Genomic DNA, 26,662 nt, shown 5'->3' on the forward strand with positions numbered 1-26,662 from the left:
AAAACCCAAACATAACAGTACAAAAAATTGGATATGGCAAAGAGGAAATTAATAAAAAAATTCATTAATTTCTTCAAAAAAAAAAAATATTCTTTTTATTCTAATTGTTTTAGGGAAATTTCAATTTTTGACCCTAATAATACAACCTATATCAAAATTTATACCCCTTTATAATTTGTACAAATTTAGTCCATTAATTACATGAACTTCCCATTTTACCCTTTTTTTTTAAAAAAAAAAAAAAAAAGCTAAAATCTGAAAGTGTATTTCTCTCTCTCTCTTCCCTCTTCCCTCTCTCTCGTGCACCACTCTCTCTCTCTAGGAAAAAATTGAAAAATTTATGAAAAACCGAAGCTGAAATCCGTCCCACTCTCTTTATTTGCTGTTGCATGGTTGTTTTCTCGGTGGGTGTTGGTGGAAAACCGAAGCACAATACAACATCACTCAAGAATCTTACACCATTATAATGGGTAAGTTGCATTTTAAGCATTTTGTTTGACTTTATGTAGTTTAAAATTGTTATACGTGTGTTTATTGTTGAACCGTCCGTTTTTTGGTACGAAATTGTTGAGATCCGGCGTATCCGGTTTTCAGTTGATTTCTGGGTTTTCCAGTGTTATCGATGATATGTCGATGATATGTCGATGGTTTGTCGATGATTATAAAGGAAAGGTCAGTGACGACCATTATCGACGTCATGTCGACGTTATGTCGACATGTTGTCGACATCATGCAACCAACTTTGGGATTAACTATTTGTCGACATGTTTGTCGACAGAATGTCGACAACAAGCATTTTTGTTGTTTTTGAGAAGTTGTCGATATTTTGTCGACATGATGTCGACAAAATATCGATGCAATGGAAAAATACCGTGGATAAAACATAAACATAAACATAACATATGATGCGTAAAATAAAGTTCATTAAAAATAACAAAAAAAACATAAAAAAAAAAAATAAAATAAAAGTTCATAAAAATTAAAAAAAAACATTAAATAAAACCCACAAACCATAACATAAGAAATTATTTTTTTTAAATTCTTTGGCTTGTGGGTGAGCCTCGCAATACTTGCATAATGTTCCCGCTTCACGGTTTACATCGCGTTGAAGATGCCCATTGCAACGACGGCATCCTTCGGGGGAACCCGTGGTGGAGCGCCATACACCGCTTTGCAAAATTCTCTTTCAAGTTGCATGAACCCGAACTCGTTACCGTTTCGCTTCTTTTCGAAAGCTCGAGCGGCGTCCAAAAGCTTTCGCATTGGCAGGAGTAACTATGCCAACATCAGGCTCCTGCTTCAGCTCCTCAGGAGTTAGGATGGGGAATTTGCCGTTCTTTCTTGGGGCCATATTTCAAACTTAATAGAATAAGAGAAAATTTTTAAGAGTAAGAGATAGGTAGAATACAAGAGCACTTATGAATAAGATTTCCCTTTGCTTTTATAGAAAAAGAAATGTTGGGAATGTATGAAAATTTAATGGTCATTAAATGCGTAATCAGACAGGAAAACGCATGAAATGGCGTATTTATCGACAGAATGTCGATACTATGTCGACATCTTATCGACAACATGCCAATTTAGTGTCACCGTTAACACATTTGTCGACGACATGTCGACTTCATGTCGATATGTTGTCGATAGGACACGTGTCCGACATGCAACGTTTCGGTTGGGAAGTGGTCGTTGGGAACGTATGTAAAATTTATTAACATTAAATGTGCAACCGTGCTTTAAATTGTCGATTGAATGTCGATGGTATGTCGATAGTATGTCGATGACGAGCATGGTTGTTGTTGTTGTCGATTGTATGTCGATAATATGTCGACACAATGTCGACAATCGCGTCCCTAATTTCTCGGTGTCGTGCTTCTCGACATTATGTCTATAGATATCGATGGGATGTCGATTTTTATTTTTTTTGGTGTTTTTTCCTTTACTCACCTTGTTTTTTTGGTTTGCAATTGCGGAGACAAAGTGTTCCTTGTTGTATCGTACGATGGTGTTTGGTTATGTGAGAATTATAATTGGATCTACAAAGCAAATAAGAACTTGACGTTGACGTTACAACCGAGACAACCCTACAAGAACCGCGACAAATTTTATATGAAGAGTTGGAAGTTGATCCGGTAGCGTATGATTTAAAGTTGGAGATTTGTTCCTTGTACATGAAGGGAAAAATGGTTGCGCCGAGGTTATTAAGAGAGAACGCCAACCGAGAACGTTTTTAGAGATGAGGGCAACAATGTCAAATACGAGTTTATGCCATTATTCGTGACCAAGGTGAGAAAAGTCGGGAATTCGAGCCTACGCCGCCTACTAATCCTCTCCCTCTGAGTGTGGTAGGGTCTTGCGTTCCCGAAACGTATGTCGGGATTGGTGTGAATGAGGAGGTTCGGCCAATTTAGAGGTTCCGACCAATTTTGATGTTCCGACCAATGTAGGGCAAGAACAAGAAGCTTTGCATGGGATTTCATCGCCTTTAAAGAGTTCGATACACCCTTCTACAATAATGATCCTATTGTAGATTTGAATATGGACGATGACCATGATTTAGCGATCGATGAACCCGTAGCGGACCATTGTTGAGGTTAGAGTGTGTACCGAGTAACCAAGGTACACCGAGAACGACAACCTCGTAGTGAAAATCGCACTACACCCGGAACTAGCAAGAGTCGACTGTGCGTAACCGAAGAACATGCTCGTCATGCAACGTTCTCAACGTTCTCCTCTTTCGAAGTTTGTACCAAGTTCAAAGCTCCCATGTGGACAAAGGAAGATATAATGGAAAATCATGAGCTAACTACTTGTTTACAAAGTAAGGAAGCGGGGGTGATGAGTTTGGTAATTTTTATGAAAACAAGGAAGAAGCTGAGACAAGTTGTGGGTAGGTTTGCCCTTAATAACAATTTCGAGTGGATGGTGAAGAAGTCATCCCACGATGTGTTGTACGTTACATGCAAGGCTCCGCATTGTAAATGGAGATTGAGGGGAGGAAGAAGATGCATTCGACAACTTTGAGGTCACCGTATTTCACAATGAACACACATGTAACTTGAATGCGAGACGTTCGTCATCACCGTCAAGCAAGGCACCATGGGTAGTTGGCCACCTTATTGGTGGGAAGTACACCCAAGACGGAACTAAGTACAAGGCTAAAGACATACAGTAGGGACATGTTTGACAACTACGTATCGCATGAGTTATGTGAAGGCGTGGAGGTGCAGGGAGATGGGACTTACGTATGCTGGGGGTACGCCTGAGTTTTCATACATGAAGCTTCCTGGGTACTTGTACATGCCGGAACAGAAGAATCCAGTACCATTACCGACTTGTACTTAGAGGATGAGCGGTTCAAGTACCGTTTTATATCACCTCGTGCATGTAGAAGGGGCTTTTCTTTTTGTCGTCCCGTTTTGAGTATCGATGGCACCTTCGAAGACGAAGTACGGCGGTATAATGTTAGTTGCCGTGGCATACGATGCGAACAACCAATTGTTGCCGGTTCTGCTGTTTATGGTATCGTTGACGGTGAGAATAACGACTCCCGGACGTATTTCTTACGAAGTCGAGGGTAGCAATTGGCGTGGTTGAGAACTTAGTGTTTGTGTCGATAGGCATCAAAGCATTGATCATGCTTTGTTGAACTCGTTTTTCCCGGCGTCCACCGTGCATGCTATCACCACATTGTTATGAACGTGAACGCCAAATTCAAGACTCGATGCTTTTCACAACCAAATATATAATGTTGCTTACGCATGGTCGAAGACCGAATGCGATAGAGAGTTCGAGAAGCTTAGAAAGATGAATCCGGCCATCGCTGCATAGGGGGAGAGTATAGGGTTTGAGTAAGTGGGCTCACCCTTATTGTTTGGGCGATAGATACAACATCATGACGAGCAACACCGCTGAAAGCTTCAATAGTTGTCACGTAAGAGTTCAGAAATATCCAATAACTACTTTGGTTGAATTTATCGAGTTCACAATCCAATCGTGGTTCGCTGATCGACTCGAAAATGCTGACAAATGTGCTACCCCTTTGGCCACGCTCTTCGAAAAAAACTTGGCAAAAATTCATGAAAATGCAAGGTACGGTGCGCGTCCAACGAAATGGAGCCAATTTGTATAACGTTGGTAGGGGGACCCAACGGTGAAAGAGGTGGTGATGTGAATCTAGTTGAAAAAACATGCACTGCGGCGTGTTCACGTTATTGAAACTCCCTTGCCTTCATGCATGTGCCGGGCCATTGAAAACGAACACAAGTGTGTACACGCTTTGCTCACCTTATTATTCAAAAGAAACGTGGAGGAAAATTTACGATGATACCATCAATCTCGCTGGTGACGAGGATGATTGGGTTCTCCCAGAACACATCAAGAATATGAAAGTCGTACCCGTGGAAAAGAAGCCTCGTAGTCGTCCAAGAAAAAGCAACGCCGGAAGAAGACGGAGAACCGTTTCCCGTCCGGTGATAAAAAGGTTCGTACCACGAAACTGCGCCCATTGTGGTGCTTCAGCCAACAGCAACATGCAAAGCCCGCATCTGAGGCGTCTTGTACGTATTCGTTGGGAAATTTGATATATTGTAATGATGCATATTTTGTCATAGTTATTTTTGTTGAGGTTGAATATTTTTCAAATATTTTAATTATTTTTAGGTTTAATAGTTATTTTTGTTGAATAATGTTGATATTTTATATTTGAAACCACGTATAATTATCAAAATTTGAACGAAAAGAAAATCTATATATACATAACTGTAATGTTAATTACACAAAATATACAATGTCCCAATAATTACACATATAATCAGCCGACATTTTGGTAAAATAAATCGACACACCACCGTTGACGAAACATGGCTATCCGGTCTGGCGTCACATCGGTCAATCCACGCTGCATCATGAGATGCTCCACATACTCAATGCAATACACGCCACAATCACCACTAAATGCAAAATAAAATGTAAAGTCAGTCTAACGTAAAACATATTTTAATACTATAGTACTTTTTTATCGCTATGTACCTGGTTGCTGACTTCGGAACTAAGTCGTGAGTGGCTCGAGTCGCGTGCATTTTGGAAGCACCGTGATGTCACCGTTAGCTAACGACATGATCTGGTTGTTATGTGGAAATTCCCGGTTGCAAGGATTAGCGAGGGCGCAGCTTCCCGACCAAACCTTCAAGATGGGTTCCATGGCGGCCCACGATGACGGACGCCGGAATCACGCCGTAGACATTAATTTTCCATTTCTATGTCCACTTCAAGCTGTGACCCGAGTTGTCTTGCCGTGGGAAGGTGCGAACGAAGTAAATAAACTCGTTACCCCTCCATCTCTCAAAGACTCGGACTGTAATTACAGAGAACAACGAAACAAGTAACAAACCATAATAATCTTCCCAAACAATTAACATTTAAAATCTTACTAAAACAATACCTTATGAAACCATTTGTGCGTAGTCCAGGATATATTCCTCCCATTTAAAGTTTTTCCTCGACGCTTGTGGCTCGTCCATGCACTGCTGATCATGGCGGTCACGAATGTGGAGAGAATGATACCCTTCTGAGGAAATGTCAGTGGATAGTCGGTGCGTCCGCCTCCTCAAGCATATGCATTGCTTGCATCTATATGCCGCATATAAACGGAAATGTCGCTTACACAAAAAAATAGATTAATTGCACATAAAGTTGTAAAGTGAAGTAATATTATAAAATACTTTACTTACGTCATCCGTAAGCCATTCCTTTGGTGCGAGCATTATCCAAAAGAATCTGGACCGTAATCACCACTTCTCAAATCTCGAAGTCGGTGGTTCGGAATGAGTCCAACACACCACTTTCGGAAAGTGGTTAACAATTTCTCATCCGTGGCTCCGGGGGATCAAAAGTCGAAGATGGCCTATGTCTCCTCTTCATCTCCGTATAGTCACCGAACCATACGAGGCTTTCTCTTCCTCTTCCGGGCTCTTAACCACCGCAGGTTGTGCCTTCTATGGACGATAATCTCACCCCGCGACTCGGTGTCATGTACATGGATAAGAGGTTGTGCCTCGACGGAGTCGCCGGAGCTCCCTCATAAGGATCGTAATCGTCTGGGAAGACCTCATCCTCTTCTACCGGGGGTGAAGCGTGGTGGTGGGGCAGATGGATCCGCGGGGCCTCCGTGCTTTGAAGCCGTCGTTGGCGGACGATTCAACATGGCCAATATGTCTACGAGCCGGCTCCATAATTACGTTCGACCACCCTTCACCCTCTACATGGCCGGTCTCGTATGCCTTCTTCACTCGACATGAGCGATACGTACCCCGAGTGTCACCCTCGATCCTATCCAACCGAGCCACTTAAATCCAAGGTACTCGCACCCTCGAACGCCCGATGCGTATGGTGCACCGGGCCGAGGTTCCGGCTGGCCTCGAAAAAATATATATCAAAAAATACGTAAGCATACGATATACCCTCCACTATATACAAAAAATCAAAAAAAAATAAAGACATAAAAAAAAGTTCCAGAAATTGGTACCTGAGTGTATCTTTCCTGAGTGTCTGGGACCTGAGTCTCTGGTACCTGACTACCTCGCTCACCTCTCGTGTCATCCACAAGGCATCATCAACTGTGTTCTCCACACCATCGTAAGATATTGTCCTCACAAATGCCTCCTCCTCCGTCCGTGGAAGTTAGCCCCTTCACCACTTCCAGTTCGTTTATGGTTTAACAAATATCAAAATAAAACCATTTAGCATTTATTACAAGCATTTATGTTAAATAATTATTCGAACATAAGTGAAAATCATACCCGTCTAGAAAATAATGCGCCGACGTCTTTCTTCCCAATATCGCCTTTGCTCGTCCACTAAGCATCCCTGTGAACCGAATCCCGTGGTTCGTGCCATACCTCTGCCAACCTCCAAAATGGCCTCGTACGCCCAATATTGGAATTGCAGTGCGAAGCCATATGCCGTGTATTTGCACTCGTGCTTCGAACATCCGAACTCAGCTTCTTCTCGTAGTTGGCCTTCTGTTTCAACATGTCTTTCTGAAGCGAGTGCATGAGTCTGGCGAATGAGTGCTTCCCCCAAGGAATCCGGAAGAAGAACTCGAGGTCTTCCACATATCTAATGATGTGAGGCGTGATCGGGCGCGTTGGCCTCGCGCCCGAAGCACCGACTCCACAAACAAGCACAAGCCGAGCTTGTACAAGTCTTCCGGGTTCCCGCGCTGTGAACCGAAGTTGGAGTGCTTCCGTCTTCACACTATCGCACGGTTGAAATATTTGTTGATCAATCGGTCCGACCCCGAGCGCGCGACTGCGCAGCCTTCTCCTTCGTTGGCCCCGAGGAGAAGTCCAAACCCGTAATGAGTGCAAACTCCAAGCACTCGAATCGGACCTCCTTCCGACCAACATAAAACCTCATCCTCAACTCCTCCTGAGCATCCACTTTCATTTTGTGGAGCATCAGCTGGTGAAATAACACCGAGGAGAATGTCAGTGGTACGGCATTCCAGAAGCTCCCGAAACGGCTTTCCTTCGCCGTGTTATTAAGGTTGAACTCCTCAAACCGAGCTTTAATTTTTGCAAAAATTCCAGTGCCCCTATATGTGACGCGGCTGAAATGCTCGTGCCGGAATAATGAGTACGGGAGCCATCCGAAAAACAAAAAAACAAATAAATAAAGTCTTAAAAAAAATTTAAAATCGTCGACATAACATCGACATCATGTCGATATTCCGCCGACATTATCTAACAAGCACACACAAAAATTTCAAAACAAACATGTCGACATTATGTCGACATACCCTCGACATTATGTCGACATTATCAAAAGCAGAGAAAATACTTTCATGTCGACAAAATGTCGACATCCTGTCGACATTCAGTCGACAATTCAAACAAATAACAATTACACAATATATCGACATGCTGTCAACATACAATCGACATTCAGTCGACAATACAACCTAACAATCAACATGCTCATTTAATCGACATACCATCGACATACTGTCGATAAGTCGTCGACAATATAGGGCAGAAATACTCTTAAAATACCAGTCGACATCCTATCGACATACAGGCGATATCCTATCGACATACAAATTACAGTAACATTCAAACAGACACTCAATCTATCGACATCCTATCGATAACCTATTGACATGTCATCGATAACCCTGTAATTTACACAGATTTCATTCAAACACTACACCTAAAGATCACAAATGCTACACAAAATCCACTAATCTCAACAACATGCAATAATTGGCATCCAAATCTATGAAAAATGTATTTTTTTCTCAAAACATAAACATTACCTTTTAATGATCACGGGTGGTGGTGGCGACGGGTACTGCTCGTGGTGGCGAAGGCCTCTGTTCGGTGTCGACGATCACGGGTGGTGGTGGTGGCGACGTTTTGTGGTCCGTGGTGGTTCGTGGTGGTTCGTGGTGGTCAGTGGGTCGTGGTGGTGGTCCGTGGTGGTTCGTGGTTGGGTCGGGGTCGTGGGTGGATGGCCGGAGTGGGTCGGGGACGTGGGTGGATGGCCGGAGTGGGTCGTGATGTTGGGTCGATGTCGAAGAGGGATAGGGAACGACAGAGAGAGAGATGGAACGACAGAGAGAGAGAGAGAGAGAGAGAGAGAGAGAGAGAGAGAGAGAGAGAGTGAAAGAGAGGGAAAGACGGAAAGAGAGTGTGAATAGGAAAATTAAATTTGAGGGGTATTTTGGGTACAAATGAGTAATAGTGGAATTAATTTGTATAAATTAGTGGAGGGTATATATTTTGAAATGGGGTATTTTATTAGGGTCAAAAATTGAAATTTCCCTTGTTTTAACTATTAGTAAAATTTCTATGTATAATTGTTTGGATAAGCTTCTAATTTTTTAAATAATGTTTCTTTATTTTTTATTAAATTATACAAAAATAGTTGTTCTTTGTTTTGTAAAAGTGTTTTGTCCATTTTTTTCTAAATTAAGTTTTTAATAAGAGTGATGTTTCTATTGAATTAAAATCTTATTTATTAATTGATTTAGTAAATTAATAAAATTCTCAATTTGTATTCAAAAAAATATATAAAATTACACTAAATAAGTATTTATTTAATTATCAAAACTCTATGAAGAAATTTATTAATAACAAAGATAAAGATAAAGGATAAAAACTAAATTTTGGGATTTTAATAGGTTAATAATATGATTAATTTATTTAAAATAACGAAATGGTTATAATTAGTATAGTTTAGTGAATTTTATTTTATTTTAAAATGGATATTTGCAAAAAAAAAATAAAAAATCTTATTTATTTTACAAAATCTCTAATCTTACCTTTTTGTTGCAACTTGTGTAAAGATGAGTTTTTTTATAGCCATTGAGTATGTGTAAAGATGTGGAGATGATGTGTAAATTTTGGAGGCAAACAAATTCTTCTAGTGCCAAGGGAATCTATTGGGCAAGTTGAGAGAGGATGAGTACATGTACAAGTAAAGGAGTAATGGGTTTAGAAATCTTAGAGATTATAATCTTGCTCTTTTAGGTAAGTAAGGGTGGCTTTTATTGGAGAGGGAAGATTCATTTGTTGGTCGTTTGTTTAAAGCTCGTTATTTTTCCAAATGTTTTGTTAATTTTATTTTTGATATCTTTAATTTAACAAAAAAAAATTATAATTTGAATATTAATTTCGATTGAGGTGTTTATTTGGTTTTAATATTTTTGTATTTATTGAATTATATATGAAAGAAATTATGTCTAGCTTTTTTATTTATGGAAAATAAAGCATAAAGGGTAAGTTTGATGACTTATCCTTTTTCTCTCTATCCGTTGTGTATATCTGATCAAATCTGAGTTTCCTAAAATGTTAGATCAGATTTCTTGTGAAGAAAACCGAAGCAAGACTTTTTTATAAAAGAAAAGTCATACTTACTGATCATGATTTTGTAGGTACAAAAACAGAAATTTCTAAGTTGATTGAAGAGATCTATTTTAAGGAATTATCTAGTGAGATGTGATCCTGTTCAAACCGTGTATGAATTGTCAATGAGGTGTATATTAATTATAAATATACCTTATAGCATCTAGGTCATATATCTTTTTCATACACTTCGAATTGTATTCATATCTTAAGAAAATAGTCTTTATTTTGTAAAGAAGAGAGTATTTGTATCTTACTCAGTTTATATGTATTTTGTATTATCTTGAGTCTGTATTCAAGTCTACAAAAGAAGACAAACAATAGTGCTATCTTTGGGAGAAGGTTCTACAAGTTTCGGAAGATTACTTTTCAAGTCTTGCCTCGGGAGGAAGCAAGCACTCTTCAAGGAGATCGAAGAAAGTTCGAGCACTTGAAGTTTTAACAAGATTCGATTAGAAGGTGGAATTCACCAAGCTTGTGGCATACAATAAGAGGGAGTCTATTTATGCATAAGTCAATTACTTTGTATTTTTGAGATCTATTTAATGAATCTTATCCTTGGGCGCGGCCCTGTGGACTAGTAACAATTTGCAAGGATTTTTTATACCGCGTACAAAAACCTTATGTATTTTTATTTTTCTGCACTGTTTATTTTCTTATTTTATTATGTAGTTATAGAGTTGTGTTCTATAGTTATAGAATAACTGTTTCAGTACAATATTTATTATTTCATATTTAATTAGTTGATTAATTAAATAATAAATTAGTAATATTAAAATATACAATTTTAATTGGTATCAAAGTTTGTCACTAAACTCTTAGTGAGATCTTGAGATTATTTTATTCTGTATAGTTTGTTTTTGTGTGAGATGTCGTTGTTTGCAGAAGAAAGCTCCATTAATCAACTACCCTTGTTGAATGACTCGAATTATCCATATTAGAAGGTTAGAATGAAAGCATTCATTAAGTCACAAGATGAAAAAACATGGAGAGCTATACTTGTAGGTTGGTCTTGACCTACTAAAAATGATGATGAAGGTAATTCTAAGATAAAACTTAAACTTAATTGGACTACTGAAAATGAAAAATTGGTTGGTTATAATAATAAAGTCTTGCATGCTATTTTTAATGGCATTGGTGAAGGCTTTATTAAATTGATATCATATTGTGAATCTACAAAATGTGAAAAATCCTTCAAACTCGGTTTAAAGGTATCATTGATGTAAAAAGATTACGTTTTACCATGTTGCAAACTAAATTTGATGAATTGAGAATGTCAGCCCCAAAACTAACAAACCAATTCAAACAAATCCAAATCTAACAAATAAACAAGCACACACACACACACATATATATACAAAATCAGCCCCAAAACTAATATTTGAAAACCGTAAATTTATTTCCCCACAATTATTTAAAAACTCTAAATATAGAGAGAGAAAGAGACGAGATCAGGAAAGAGAGAAATGTGATCGATATTGGAAGAGAGAGAGAGAGGAGATCGACCGTGTGGCTGAGATCGATCATGTTGTATGCGACGGTTCTCGGTGACTGCACCTAGGTCGGCCTGCAATGACGACGATGACAATGCTGGCTTAGTGGTCCTCGACAACGACGGCGGAGCTGGCTTGGTGGTCCTCGACAACTACGACGACCCTAGCATGTACCTGCATCCATTTGAGAGAGAAGAAGTGTAACGAGAACTGGAAAATAAAAAAGAACGAAAAAGAAAGAAAAAGGAAAAAAAATACATTATGTTCACGTAGACAATCCAACATGGCATTTAACAGCTAAATTTGGATGAAAACTGTAAATTGCCAACGTTATTGTGGTTTTAGGAGTTTTACCGTAAAAAATTAATTTTGAAAGTTAATTACAAGTAAAATAATAGTATTACGGATTTTACGCAATTTACCCAATTTATAATAATGGGGTGCTCTAATTTTATTTAGGCTAATTAGTAATTTTTCCCCCTAAACTTTGACATGTAGTAAATTGTGCCCCCTGAACTTTTTTGGCCGTTAAAAATTCCCCCCGAACTATTGAGATTGTTAAATTTAAGGACTTTTGTCTAATTTCATTCAATTTTACTGTTTCAGTGATTGTTTATGTACTAAACCATGCTCTCCATACTTTGATATCTACCAAATCATGCCCCTCAAACTTTGATATGTACTAAATCATGCCCATTGAACTATCATCTATGTTAGAATTTTTTACTAAAATTAGACAAAAGTCCTTAAATTTAACAATCTCAATAGTTTAGGGAGAATTTTTAACGGCCAAAAAAGTTCAAGGGGCACGATTTAGTATATGTCAAAGTTCAGGGGGAAAAATTACTAATTAGCCTTTTATTTATATAACTCTAATTTTCAAAAAAAAAAAAAAAATAGCCAGATTTTACCTCCAAAACCCTTACCCCCAAATCCAAAAAAAAATCCTCCGCCACCACTGTTGTCTTCGTCCCTGAAAAGCTCTGCCATTGTCAATAGGTTTGTGCTTCGTTCTTGAAACCTCAATCTCTGTGAATGTGTTAATGGTCCACAATCTTAATCCTATCTACGTTTCCATTGCAGTAGGATATTTCTCATGAAATCAAACTTGTTGTCATTATAGTTCTATCAGTTGGGTTTGGTTATAGATATGGTTCTGTTTTGTTACTAGTCTCACCCATATATGTAGGCTTCTCACTTGTTTATCATCTTGTTCTTACCCAAAATCCCCAAACTCACTTTGCTGATTCTCTACCATTTTTATTTTTTTTGGTTAGTACTGATTCTCTACCATTTATCGCTACTAGGTGTTTTATGTTTTGATTTATACTTCTATGCATATTATATTTTCTGCATTTGGTTTGCGAATAAATTTAATGGGCTTAAACCCTTGTCCATGAAAATGAACTCTTTTGTAGGATTCTCTTTAAGAGGAATGAACACAACAATTTTTTGTAGAGTAGATTCCAATTTTTGATTCTTTTTTGGTGATGACTGATACCAGATTTTTTTTTCTTATTAAATGAGAAATTCTTTCTTGAACGTTTCAGTTTTTTATGTCTTGAAAAAATGCATGTTTGATTTGAAGAGTATGAATTATTTTGGAAATGAAATATGTATGCCACTCTTTATACAAACTGTTTTACCCCCTTTTCAAATGTTTGGATTATGATTGTTTAGTCTTAAAATGCAGTGCAGAGCTTCGAAGAACATCTCGGAAGAGCTCTCACAAAGTTAGGCGAAATAAGGTACTTGCTTAGTTTGTTTGTAATGATTTTTATATTTGAATTTGAAGATGGGTTGTTCTCTAAATTGGCTATACTTTGTGTCATGGTTTGAGTAATATAGGTTTACACAATAATGAAAGAATGCCGTTGATTATAATTTTTGGCTGTATTTTTTCTTGTTTGCCACTCCACTTGTATTACTTATATGATAATTGATGCATTTAGGATGTTTAATGTGATGTGTTTGCATATAGGTTTTGTATTTTGAAGGTCAAAAAAATGGATGAAATTGAAAATGAGAGTTACTCACCTTCTACCTTAGATCCATCTATAGACCTTACTGATACTGAAACTGAAGAGGGGAACAATAGAAAAAAACAGAAAGTTAGGCAACAATCCGATGTTTGGAAACATTTTACTATGATTGAAGGGGGTGATCCGGTGGATCCTAGGGCTGCTTGTAATTACTGTGGGAAGGATTATGCTGCTGACCATAGGAAACATGGCACTAGTAGCTTGTGGAATCACTACAACCATCAGTGTGAACAAAATTCAAATAAGGGTGATGGAGGTGAAGAGAAAGAATCTGAACCAAAGGAAGAAGAGGGTGATTTGGTTGATACGCCATTGACTGAAGAAGCTTGCAGGCATGCTATTGCGAGGTATATAGTATCGGAGAAGTTGCCATATAGTATTGTTGAGAGTGAGGGATTTAGGCAGTTCATTCAGGCTTTCTTACCCAATTTCGAGCTCTCAAGCGCTACACTTGCAAGAGATATTTGCCAGTTGAATTTGGATAAGGGGAAAGATAAGAAAGGTTCTGAAGAATAAAAGGGATACCACTTATAGATAACACATGTATCTTCTTTAAAATGTTATTTTACATGCGTATCATTTCATACTGGCTAGATAGTGAGTGCAAGTTGTAGAAGATATTTATCATTCTCTATTACTTTTTTATTTTTTATTTTCTATGATAGGGCATTTTGGTTGATTTTGGTAGTAATACTGAAATGGTACATTCTGTGAGTTTGTCTTCCACCGGGCTCCTCATATTTGACTTCAGAACTCAAACAAGAGCTTTGTATGGAAAGTCTAGCGATTTCACTTTACGATCCTCACCAGGGCGTTTTCGTGTTAGAGCTGTGCAAGAAAATGGAGGGCCTAGGAGACTAGTAGATATCATCAGAATTGTACCTGAGCTCTCAAGAAACTATTTTCGAAGTCCTTCTCGAAGGACCCTCTTCGGGGGTATCTCTTTGTTGGGTGGTTTTTATGTTGCACAGACAATTTCTCTGTCTTTTGGAGCTTTAGGAGTCAATGATGTGATAGCTGCAGTTTTGTGTGTTCTTCTCACAGAGTATGCTACAAAGTTTTATTACAGCCGCCCGAAAATTACATTTCCTCTTGCTCTTCTTAACAATTTCAAGATGGGATTTACTTATGGTCTTTTCATTGATGCTTTTAAGCTGGCCAGTTAGCTACTCTAAGGCAAATCATTCCACAAGAAGCATCTGTGATTCCGTATAAGCTCACGACACTTGTGTGTGTGATTGAATCATTATTGTATTCTTGGTTTTTAAGAAGTCACCTATATCTAAAATTGAACTAATCAAGAGGCCATTTGTAACTGTCATTGAATCGTTATGGTGTTCATAGTTTTAAAAATTTTGTGTTGATAAATGGTGAGATGTTTAATGTTTATGATTACTATAACATATACTATTATATGAAAAATTTAGAGTCCTAAACAAATATATATTTACCAAAATTGGTAATGGAGTGGAAAGATTTCCAAAGTGCTAATATAATGGTAAAACAAAAAAGGTGGGAGTGATTGTGATTGATCTTATATGTATTGTACACTTTACAGTGCACGAGAGAAAATATCCCACTTGGGTCAGGCGCAATGAAGTAGAGAAATCCATTACGAATTGAATATCATAATCACAAAATAAGGATGAAAGTGACATTGTAAACCACTTGGACCAATAACAATATATATAAAGTTAAGTACTATGAGTGCTTTATTGTATTTATCTAAATTAGTAAAGGGTTTTTTACAAAGATATTGAATTTTGGGTAAAATTTATAATTTTATTGTAATACGAATTTTTTTTACAAAAATACTATTTTTTTTTTTTTTTATAAAACAACCGTAAAATAATAAAACAGAACAATTAAAACAACTAAAAAATAATTGTAGAACAACCGTGGAAACTTAATACAGTACACAGAGTATTTTTGAAAAAATTTCGTCCCATAGTAAAAAAAGTAAAAGAATTTAAAATTTCAGTATGTGGTGTAAAAACTATCTCCAGTAGAAGATTTAAAATTTGTGCTAAATTTGACTCAAAAATGAGTTTGTGCAATATTTGACCTACTATTTACAATTAGGCTCTAATAAACAAGACAATATGTAAAATAAGAAAAAAAAAATAATAATTATATTGATGGTTATTTAATATCTTATTGAGATATACAATTTTTTTTTATTCTTTTGTTATTTATATGATGTTGATATGGTAAATAAAGAATGTAAAATTTAGTAAAAGTTAATGAATCACAATAATTAGTGGCATTATAGTAAATAAAAAATATGCTAAATTTAACACAATATTATATCCTGTACTAAATTTGACACATCTTTTAGCATATGTCAAACTTATCACACTTTTTAGAATATCATTTGACTAGTAATTTTTTAAGTGTGCTAAAATATAGCCATACATTATATTTTTGGCACTCAATTGAAGATGCTCTAACACCCTTCAAAGTGTAATATAGTGCAATTAAGTATGGGTAAGTAAAAGAGCATTACTATTAGGCACCATATGATGTCCAATACCATACTCATGTGACACGTTGCGACTAGTTAGCAGTTTCTTACATTATTTATTAAATCAAATTTTGTATATTAATTTGCACCAATATTAACATGCCACCTTTTGTGATGCTTGATACCATGAGAGCATCTCCAGGTGCAACTCCAATGGAGTTGCTAGTGGAGGTAGCTGTCAGAAAAATGTAACTCATTGTCAAAAAAACTTTAACTTTTCAAATATATACATTTGAGAGTTGCTGCACAGTAATAGCGATGCTACTGTTATTTTTTTTTCTTTTCTATTCTTATTGGTTAGTTTATTATATTATTTAATACATAACAAATAGTTTGTATTAACTTGTATTATAATATTTACAAAAGATTCGGGGTCAACACCAATCTCCAATCTGGACTTGGGACCCGGACCCGGACCCCGACCCTGACCCAATCCTAGACCTCGGACCCTGACCCAGACCCAGACCCCGACCTGGAGCCGGACTCAGACCCGGACCCGGACCCGATCCCAAACCCTGGACCCAGACACGCACCCCAGACCCCGGACCCGGACCCCAGACCTGGACCCGAACCTGGACTCGGGACCCGAACCCAGACCCGAAATCCGACCTGGACCCGAACCCAGACCAGACCCGGACCCGAGACCGGGACCGGGACTCGAATTAAATAATACTAATACAATATAATATATTAATACAAATCAATACCAAACACAATATTGTATTAAATAATACTAATACAATACAATACAATGCAATACAATACAATACAATACAACACAATCCAACACAACACAATACAATACAATACAACACAATCCAACACAATACAATACAATACGACGTACCAAACAAGTCCTAAATGTGCTAAACCTTCCACGTCATTTAAAAATATAATATTTTATTTTATTTATCTTCAACATCATTTTTGATATTTCTTCTTTTAAAAACGTTCCAATTATATAGCATCCTTCAAGAATGCTTTTATTTTTTTATTTTCTCTATCATTTACATATAATTTGACACACTTTTTTAAATAAATTATTCCAATTTATTATAGTCCCACATACTACTTTTTAATTAAATTTTATAATTATATCAAAAGATTAGTTAATAATAAAGTAACTTTTTGTAAGAAAGAAAATTATATAATATCACATGACTATTGTTTTTTTTTTTAACAATAATATTCATATAAAGTTAATTTGAAATGTTGAATAAAATAATATATGTCAATTCTCATTAAAGATACCTTAAGGTACCACTTAGTATTTCTCATCATCAAAATTACTAATAGTAATGCTCTAAAATAAAATAAATGAACTCTTACAAAATAAATAAATAAAGAAAAATTATTTTATATACTATTTTTTAATTTTTTTTTCTTTAAATTTACAATCTAAATTGTTCTATAGTTTATATATGAATTTTGGTTGCTTTTTAAATTGATTTGTTAATTAGACCCTTATAAAATAAATAAATAAAAAAGAAATTATTTTAAATAGTATTTTCTATTTTTTTTTAAATTTATATTTTAATTGATTTGTTAGTTGTTACGTGAATTTTTGTAAAAATAGATAAAAAAAATATATTTTAAAGTGAAAATAGAAAGAACCTATAAATAAAGGGAAATTTTATTTACACCCCAAAATTTTATAAAGGCACCCTATTTTAATAATTTTTATTTTATATAAAATTTATATCTTTAATTGTACTAAATTTTTTTAACTTTTTTTTTTTCCAATTCATATTCTTAAAAAATATACCTATCAAACAAAAATAAATTATATTTTAAATATTATGAGGAAAAAATTAAAATAAAAAATTATATGAAATTTTCTTAGAAAAAATTAAAAAAAAATATACATGAGTTAGAAAAAATTATGAAAATAAAATCAAAATAAGTATTGAAATTAACATAAAATAATGTGAGAAAAAAATTTTAAAAAAATATTAAGAGTAATTTTTAAAAATTATTTAAGTTTATATTTTTTTTAATAATGGGTGTACTTATCATTTTGTGGGGTGTAAATAAAACTTCCCTAAATAAATAAAGGGAAATTTGATTTTCTATACTTAGAAAATCAAAAAATTTGATTTCTAAACCAATAATTTAAACCCTAAAAAAACTATACTTTTTTTTTCAAAACCCCAAAAATACCCCCAAACTAAAACTATCTCTCTTTCTCTCTCTATCTAGCCGGTCCCAAGAATCCCACACCCCAGGTCCGATGGTCGGACCATGGGGTCCGATTGGTCGGACCCCATCGGACCCCAAGGTCCGACCATCGGACCTCTCTCTTCCCCTCTCTCTCAAATCGCAGGAAAAAAAAAAATAAATAAAAAAAAAAATAAAGCCGGTCGGACCTTCGGTCCGATGGGTCCGACCATCGGACCCATCGGACCGAAGGTCCGACCATCAGACCCTTTCTTCCTCTCTCTCCAAAATCGCGAAAAAAAAAAAAAAAAAAATTTCAAAGGTCCGATGGTCGGACTTCCGATGGGTCACCATCGAACCTCCGACCATGTCTTCTTCCCTCTCTCAAATCGCAGGAAAAAAAAAAAAGTTTCAGATAGAGGGAGAGATCGGCGTTGGGGTTGCTCTTTCGGGTTGGGGTTGGGGTCGGAGGGGTTGGGGTCGTGGTCGACGGGGGTGAGGGTGGTGATCGGCGTTGGGGTTGACGTGGGTGGGTGAGGGTGGTTCGGGTGAGGGTGGGCGGTTGGGGTGAGATAGAGGGAGAGAGAGATGATGCAGAGAGAGAGAATATTGTGAGGGGGGTATTTTTGGGGTTTTGAAAAAAAAGGAATAGTTTTTGGAGAGTTCTATTTGCACCCCTTAAACTTATAAATACACCCCATTATTAAAAAAAAATATAAACTTAAATAATTTTTAAAAATTACTCTTAATATTTTTTTAAAATTTTTTCTTCACATTATTTTATGTTTATTTCAATACTTATTTTGATTTCATTTTCATAATTTTTTCTAACTCATGCGTATTTTTTTTTTATTTTTTTCTAAAAAAATTTCACATAATTTTTTATTTTAATTTTTTTGTCATAATATTTAACATACACTTTATTTTTGCTTGATAGGTATATTTTTTAAGAATATGAATTGAAAGAAAAAAGTTAAAAAAAAATAGTACAATTAAAAATATAAATTTTATATAAAATAAAAATTATCAAAATGGAGTGCCTTTAAAACTTTTTGGGGTGTAAATAAAATTTCCCATAGTTTTTTTAGGTTTTAAATTTTTGGTTTAGGAAAAATTTTTTTTGATTTTCTAAGTATAGAAAATCAAATTTCCCATAAATAAATGGAGATACTCTATTGATTCACATTGCCGGCCTATTACAATATCATAAAGTCAAAATCATGACATTATTACGCAATATAATTCATATCATTTCATATAATAAATAATAATAATATTACAAAAATCACTTCTCGTGTCGTGGAAAAACAAAACCAAATTCCGGCGTATGTAACGATGTTGCCATGCCACCCAGTATATATATCTATATACGTATATATATATATATTGTCGTAGTGTCATAGATCGAAACTTATCTTCATATTGATCAGACACAGAGACCAGACCATATCCTTTTTTCCTTCTTCCAAATACAATGGAGCTCAAGCCCGGATTATCAGCTCTGGTCACTGGCGGTGCCTCTGGAATTGGTATAGTTCTTTCATCATATATGGTTTACAAATCGATATATATATATATGCTTAGTAATGGGTATTTGGTGGTGTTTGGTTTGTAGGAAAAGCTCTCTGTCTGGCTCTTGGAGCGAGAGGAATATTCGTGACAGTGGTTGATTTATCGGAAGAAAGAGGGAAGGAAGTGGCGAATCTTGTTCAGACGCTAAATTCTAAATTTCATTCAAATTTAAATTTCCCGTCTTCTATTTCCGTCAACTGTGATGTAACTAATTCAAGTAAGTGGGGGAAAAAAAAGGAGGAATTTGTTTGTAATTGTGTAGATGATTTATGCTTTTGATTTTATTATTAAATTTTGAATTTTTGATATTTGGGTTGGAGCAGGGAATTTAATTTGATAAACATGTGGAGACATATGGTGGTTTAGATATATGTATTACCAGTGCTGGTATTGGTACTCAAATTCCATTCCATAAGGATCAATCTGATGGTAATTCTACATGGAGAAAAGTTGTAGATGTCAATCTTGTTGCTGCCATTGATTGCATCCGTCTCGCGGTATGATTCCATTTTTTCCACTCGGGTTTAGTCAGATACAGCTTGAAATTATATATTGAATTGACCTCTCTGCTATAGTGTTTAATGTTATTAGTGAGAGGGTCAAGTGTTTTTAATGATTAGTAGCAAACTTGGGTCTAACACTGTCATAGCAGAGGGTGTACTAAAAGTCAGATTAGTGAAAGGGTTGTTTTGTATTGATTTTTATTTTTTAAATTATGTTTTGATGTGTTTCACTAATCAGTTACAGTCTCTGAACAGGTTAAAGTTATGCAAGGTGCAAAAAAACCTGGTGTGATCATCAATTTGGGATCATCTGCCGGCCTCTATCCGATGTATTTTGACCCTGCTTACTCTGCCTCTAAAAGTTTGTTGCTTATGCCACTAGTTTGTTTCTTTTCTTATTCAGATTTTTTTCTTAAAACATTGCTAACCTTTGATTTTTTTGTTTTTCTATTTAGGTGGCATTGTTATGTTTACAAGATCACTTGTTCCCTTAAAACGTCAAGGCATTCGCGTCAATGTTTTGTGTCCTGAGGTAAGACTCTAATTTAAGTTAGATTAGAGAGATAATCTCAATTGAAAATGATTTACTATTATTGACAATTTTGTAATGCAGTTTGTTGAAACCGATATGGGATTGAAAATAGATCCTAAATTTGTTGACATTATGGGAGGCTTTGTGCCTATGGAAATGGTGGTGAAAGGTATGTCTTATGACCCTTGTCTAAAACTTTGTAGCATTTGATAGAGATGCTTGTATAATCATAATGCTGTAATTGATTTCATGAATAGTTTAATTGAAAAAATTCCTTGAAATGTGGAATAAGTGAGTCTTATAGCATTTTTAAGATCTATCTTCTCATACCCAGTTATTGTTTCCTTTTGTAGGTGCATTTGAGCTTATTACTGATGAGAGTAAAGCTGGTGCCTGCCTATGGATAACAAACCGCAGAGGCATAGAGTATTGGCCAACAGCAATGGAAAAGGCAAAATATATAGTCCCCTCTTCCATATCGAGAAAAAGAACTGCATTGAAAGCTCCTCTAAAGTTTCAACTTCCAAATAGTTTTGAGAAAATGTAAGTTACACTATGTCTAGCATACTTGGCTTCCTGTTTGTTTTTGTAGTAAGAATGAGAAGGTAAAATTATTTGACAATTTCTATGTTCTCATCACATGACTGGATATAGTGAATTTTGACCAGATATGCAGAGAAAGTTATCATTGTGAATCAGAATGAAAATTGTCTATGGAATCACTGATTATTTCGCATGACTTTTCATTTTTAATATTTATTGATATGCATAAGACTTCATTTGTCATTACTTTTGTATTTGAAAGTTGAAATGTTTTCCTTTATCTAGACATGAGATATCTTTGGGGCTTTACTTGTAGTCTTCTTTCCATTTCACTTGAAGATCTACAAAGTACTCGTGTGATATTAGTTAGTAAAGGCATTTGTATTTTGCTAGGTAGTTTTATTAAATTGGCTTATCCCCTTCTACATTGGAATTCTTAGGCCAGCTTCTGTCCTGTGTTTTTTCAAAGATCCTGCCCATCTTTGTTTATAAATATGTACTTTTTTTTTTCTTTAATTTTTTCCTAAGAAAGATGTAAAAAAAATGTTCATCAATGTGTGCATAAAGAGTCACTTATAATATTGAATTTATGTAGATTTTAGATGCAAGCATTAACAGAACTTCAGATGGACTTTCTTATTAGCTGTTAATTCATGTCAATTGTAAAGTTTTTGAAATGCAAATGGTCTCTTCATTAGTATGTAGAAGTGATTATGCTTATGTTCATTTTTTGTTTTGCAGAGTTGTTCACACTTTAACTCATAACTTCCGAAGTGCTACCGGCATTGTGCGCTCACCATTGAGATTACCCATTGAGCCACACCATGTTCTTGTGAAAATCATCTATGCTGGTGTAAACGCTAGCGATGTAAGTTTGAGCCCATTGTTGCCTTTTTTTTTTTCTTTTGGATAACGCTTTTCTTTTATACATGAACTTCCTTCATATGCTATGTATTCTCATCTTTATCATTCTATTTAATTTTCTCAATATATGTTCGAAGTCTTGGCTGCTGCTCTTAACTTGGTTTAATGTGGATATCCTACAACACCAGTAAGTAGCCATGAACAGGCCTAATAATTTGTTTTGTAGCAACTCAAACAGATTGCAATCCAAAAAGACAACACGTTTTCTTACAGAACTCTGGAATCTGCAAGGAATGTGTAGTTTTTGTAGTTCACGGTTAAAACAATGTTGGTTCAGAGGTTTCTATATGTCTCTTCGTTCTATCTATCTCTGTCATTTTCTCAGCTGATTCATTCAAGCCCATAAAATATATATTTTTCTTGTATAGTCACACCACCTTTAATAAAGTCTTGTCAACAGATTGGTAGATTTTGCCATCTCATGAGTATGTTAGAGTAGGCCCCATTCTTGCTATTCTTCATAGTAGAACAGATGGTGATTGGACAGAAAAAAAGGATAAACTATAGAAAATGAAATCTAAGACACAAACAAGTGTTATTATGTAGGGGTTTATGTTATGCTCAGTTTTACGAAACAATAACAAGGATTTTGTCCTTATTTTTGTGAAATTTTAATACAAATTGTCTTTAAATGTATACATGTTTTCCTTCTATATATTGTTTTTAATGAGGGTATATATAAACAGGTCAACTTCAGCTCAGGACGTTATTTCAGCGGTAACAGCAAAGGTACTGGCCCCAGTCTTCCATTTGATGCTGGTTTTGAGGTACTTATTTTTTATGATGGTGTTAGAAGGTTACCTAGAACTTTTATTGTTCTGGAATGTACGTCATCGTTCATTACATAATGATTAGAAATCTACATATGCTTTTGCTATTTTAGGCTGTGGGGATAGTTGCAGCAGTCGGGGACTCTGTCACCAACCTGGAAGTTGGTATTCCAGCTGCAGTTATGATTTTTGGAAGCTATGCTGAATTCATAAAGGTACACTTATACTACCATGGAACCTTATACCTCAATTAGCAGCAGTTGTTTATCTCATTATTCTTTCATGACTACTTTGAGTTTCAGGGCAATGGTATTGTGTGAACTATTTTCATGCTATTTGTAATTGTGCTTTGTTATTTTCTCATAAGAATAATCACTGAAGACTGAATTCTTGTTTTTTACATGATTTAGGTGCCTTCAAAACACATCCTTCCTGTGGCAAGACCAGATCCAGAAGTTGTGGCCATGCTTACTTCAGGATTAACTGCATCAATTGCTCTAGAAAAGGTCATTAGTCAAGCTGAACACTTTGGCATTACCTCCAATTTATGTCTCTTTCTAACATCATTTTATATCAAAATTTGCTTTATAGCCATTACATTTCTTACTCCTGACAACATTTTTTTCCGTTTGAATTCTTAGGCTGGACAAATGGATTCTGGGAAAGTAGTTTTGGTTACTGCTGCTGCAGGAGGGACCGGGCAATTTGCAGTACAGGTGTTTTTTCTTTTCCCCTCTTATGTGTTAGTATTTCTCATATTTAATTTTCTGTAGAGGGCCTTTACTTGTATCCATATATTTTGATTAAAAGTATACAATTGGGAAAATGCTTAAATTGGAAGTGTTTGACTTACAGCTTGCAAAAGTGGCTGGAAATACCGTGGTTGCAACATGTGGAGGTGCCCAAAAGGCAAAGCTTTTGAAGGATTTGGGAGTCGATCGAGTCATAGACTATAAAGCAGAAGATATCAAAACTGTAAATCTCATTAAACTTTTCAATTATTTAAAGGATTGAAAGGTGAAAGTAGAGTTACTTGTGGCGTATTTTGTTTAATTAACTAATGTAGTTGTCCTATCTTGTAGGTGCCACATGTCTTATTAGGTGTTCTTATTTCTTTTACTAAACCTTTTGAGTAGAATTTAATTGATATTAGTGGACTCCTAAAAGAAGAATGGACAGACCGAATCACACTTTCGGCTCCTCAAACACTTTCTAATTAATTTTTCTTAAGTCAAATTAGAAGAGCTTGTCATTCATCTTAGTAAGTAGGATCATGATAACAGTTGAATTGACAAAAATACTTGAAGTTACAATGAGTAGACTGCAAAATAAAAATTCTGTTCAATATGTTGAAATACACCTGTTTCTTCTATCTGCAAATTTCAGGTTCTAAAGAACGAGTTTCCTAAAGGTATCGACATCATCTATGAGTCTGTAGGTGGCCAAATGTTTGATCTGTGCTTGAATGCGTTGGCAGTCTATGGAAAACTCATAGTAATTGGGATGATTTCTCAGGTTAGTTTATTTGATTGGATTATAGTTTCATCTTTTTTCCAGCTTATTGCTTTGCAAGAAATTTTTGTTAGTAATTTGGTTTGTTGAAATCAATTGATTCATCTGGTTTCAGTATCAAGGGGAACAAGGATGGAAGCCATCAAATTATACTGGATTGTGCGAAAAGATTTTAGCAAAAAGCCAAACAGTGGTATGCATCTAATCTAATACATGATACAGTTGGTTCCATTTCCTCTGTATGTATCATCTTGATGAAAAATCTTAGTAGGTGGTATTTTTCAATTCAATTATGATCCAATCTACTTGGTGAATCCAAGTCTTAACTATGTTTCCCATTTTGATTAATTCTAGAGACAACTCTTTTTTTTCTTTCAGGCTGGTTTTTTCTTGGTACAATATAGTTACTTATGGCAACAACATTTGGACAAACTAGTTAATCTTTTCTCTATGGGGAAGCTGAAGGTAATGGTTTTTATTTTTTAGTTTGTTACATGTCAAGTTGACTCAATACTATTCAAATTTCCATCCCTGGAACAAGCTGAGCTATAGAACTTTAATCCTTAATCCTTTTCGTTCTTCGTTCTTGTTGTAGGTTGTTGTTGATCCGAAACAATTTTTGGGAGTCAACTCTGTGGCCGACGCAGTTGAGTATCTCCACTCTGGCAAAAGTGTTGGGAAGGTATTTCTTCATACCATTATCAGTTTATCACTGTTGAACTTGTCTGTACATATTTGTTTTTTCTTTTCCTGATAATTTTACACAATACAAAATTTAACAGGTAGTTGTTTGCATCGATCCAACCTATGGCAACCAAATGGCGAAACTATAATGAGGCAGTCTGTATTCATAGCCTAAACAAATAATTTATGAGCAGGAAGATAGGAGATTTAATAATGCATGCAGTTTCTTATCCAAAATGACTTGGAAATTATCAAAGAATCAAAGGAGAATAGAAAGTTATGACATTTTCTGGGTATTTATGGCTATGTTCTTTGGCCATGAAGAAAGATGTAGTCAAATATTGTGTGTTATAATAGAGCTTCATTATAGGAACAAGTTCATTGATTTCTCGATTGATATGATCTTGTACCAAGGATGTTAAATCGGTTGCTTTGTAAACTTTAAAAAAACATTGTTGTTTAGTCTGAAAAGAATGATATTATGGAGATGATCAACATTTCTTTAGTAAGACTTTAAATTATTTTCTCGGTTGTAGCTAAACATTTAATAATATATATATATTAGTTTAAATAAAATGAGATAGGAATTTATGTAGTTTTAACAAATTTTGTTTGCCTACTATTTACAGTTATTTACAGTAGTAAATAGTCAATACTGCATCTTTATTAATAGAAGACAATTACAAAAATCAAGAGTAAATAATGTCTACTTTTGTACAAAGTGATAAATTTGGCAACATATGAATATGATAACCTAGATTAGGTTAGTTTTTTTTTTTGTTTTAGTTATTTGGTAAATAAATTGGGTATGACTGAAATCGAACTAGAAAATCATTTAGTACAAATGGGAATGTGTTACTTAATAATAAGCAATGCTGCTAACAACAATTTTTGTTAACCTCATTAAAATCAGAGTATGACATATCTGATTATCCGACAATTTAAATAAGTAACGCGATGATTAAATGATATAATTGTATAAAAGTTATGAATAGAAAAGCTTATAATTAGTGAACGAGCTTAATAAATTTAGAGGTTTATGAAAGTTATAGTAAAAGTGTGGTGTGTTTAATTAAAATTATGTTAGAATTTGAAATAAGGTGAATGGGTTCTATCTCAAAACTAAATAGCAATAAGAAGAGTAGCTCGTTCATCTTATATATTTTATTATCTTTCTACACATTAATAATATGCAAGACTCTCCAACAAATTATTAGAGCAAAAAAATGTTGCTTATTTATTGGTTATCTGTGAAAAAGAAATGATGAGATGAGAGATGGTTCTCTATAAGAACTTCTACGTAAAAGAGAAATAGAGAACAATTATAGGATGAGAGCTAATTTTTTAAAGATATTCTTCTAAGCTTCTAAGTTAAAGTCTTTCTTTTTATAGAAATAAAGTCTTGCACGCTAAGTATATAAACCTATCCCACATAATAAATCTCTCCAACCAATTCCACTCGTCTTATCTTCTTATCAAGTTGATGGTCAACTTGTATGGT

The 26,662-nt window shown here is 35.1% G+C and overlaps 2 protein-coding genes and 1 long non-coding RNA gene across 6 annotated transcripts; 2 read left to right on the forward strand and 1 right to left on the reverse strand.

Moving 5' to 3' along the window:
• Positions 1–4,726: 4,726 nt before the first annotated feature.
• LOC133032487 (uncharacterized) lies at positions 4,727–5,089 on the reverse strand. The gene is made up of 2 exons (XR_009685117.1): positions 5,029–5,089; positions 4,727–4,949 (listed from the first exon to the last, which is right to left on the reverse strand). It is a non-coding gene; the product is annotated as an uncharacterized LOC133032487 (long non-coding RNA).
• Positions 5,090–12,255: 7,166 nt separating this feature from the next.
• Positions 12,256–14,793, forward strand: LOC115703164 (uncharacterized protein ycf20). 4 transcript variants are annotated; one of them, XM_030630670.2, is made up of 3 exons: positions 12,256–12,397; positions 13,092–13,146; positions 13,380–14,793. In XM_030630670.2, the coding sequence occupies exon 3, from the start codon at positions 13,405–13,407 to the stop codon at positions 13,954–13,956; it is 552 nt and encodes a 183-aa protein (XP_030486530.2). In that variant the 5' UTR covers positions 12,256–12,397; positions 13,092–13,146; positions 13,380–13,404; the 3' UTR covers positions 13,957–14,793. The 4 variants fall into 4 exon arrangements, with proteins under 4 accessions (XP_030486530.2, XP_030486532.2, XP_030486531.2 ...); XM_030630672.2 differs by having other exon boundaries at positions 12,258–12,397; positions 14,106–14,793; XM_030630671.2 differs by having other exon boundaries at positions 12,264–12,397; positions 13,097–13,146.
• A 4,614-nt stretch (positions 14,794–19,407) lies between these two features.
• On the forward strand, positions 19,408–25,666 carry LOC115702916 (uncharacterized). The gene is given in 18 exon segments (XM_061106658.1): positions 19,408–19,650; positions 19,737–19,939; positions 20,017–20,190; positions 20,452–20,557; positions 20,652–20,728; positions 20,810–20,897; positions 21,082–21,271; positions 22,013–22,139; positions 22,882–22,962; positions 23,079–23,180; positions 23,376–23,471; positions 23,607–23,681; positions 23,821–23,940; positions 24,352–24,480; positions 24,593–24,670; positions 24,856–24,942; positions 25,073–25,159; positions 25,260–25,666. Coding segments are annotated over 18 exon segments (1,926 nt in total). The 5' UTR covers positions 19,408–19,595; the 3' UTR covers positions 25,311–25,666.
• The last annotated feature ends 996 nt before the right edge of the window (positions 25,667–26,662 follow it).

This window comes from Cannabis sativa, chromosome X (genome assembly GCF_029168945.1).
Source record: "Cannabis sativa cultivar Pink pepper isolate KNU-18-1 chromosome X, ASM2916894v1, whole genome shotgun sequence".
In the NCBI taxonomy this organism is placed as follows: Eukaryota; Viridiplantae; Streptophyta; class Magnoliopsida; order Rosales; family Cannabaceae; genus Cannabis; species Cannabis sativa.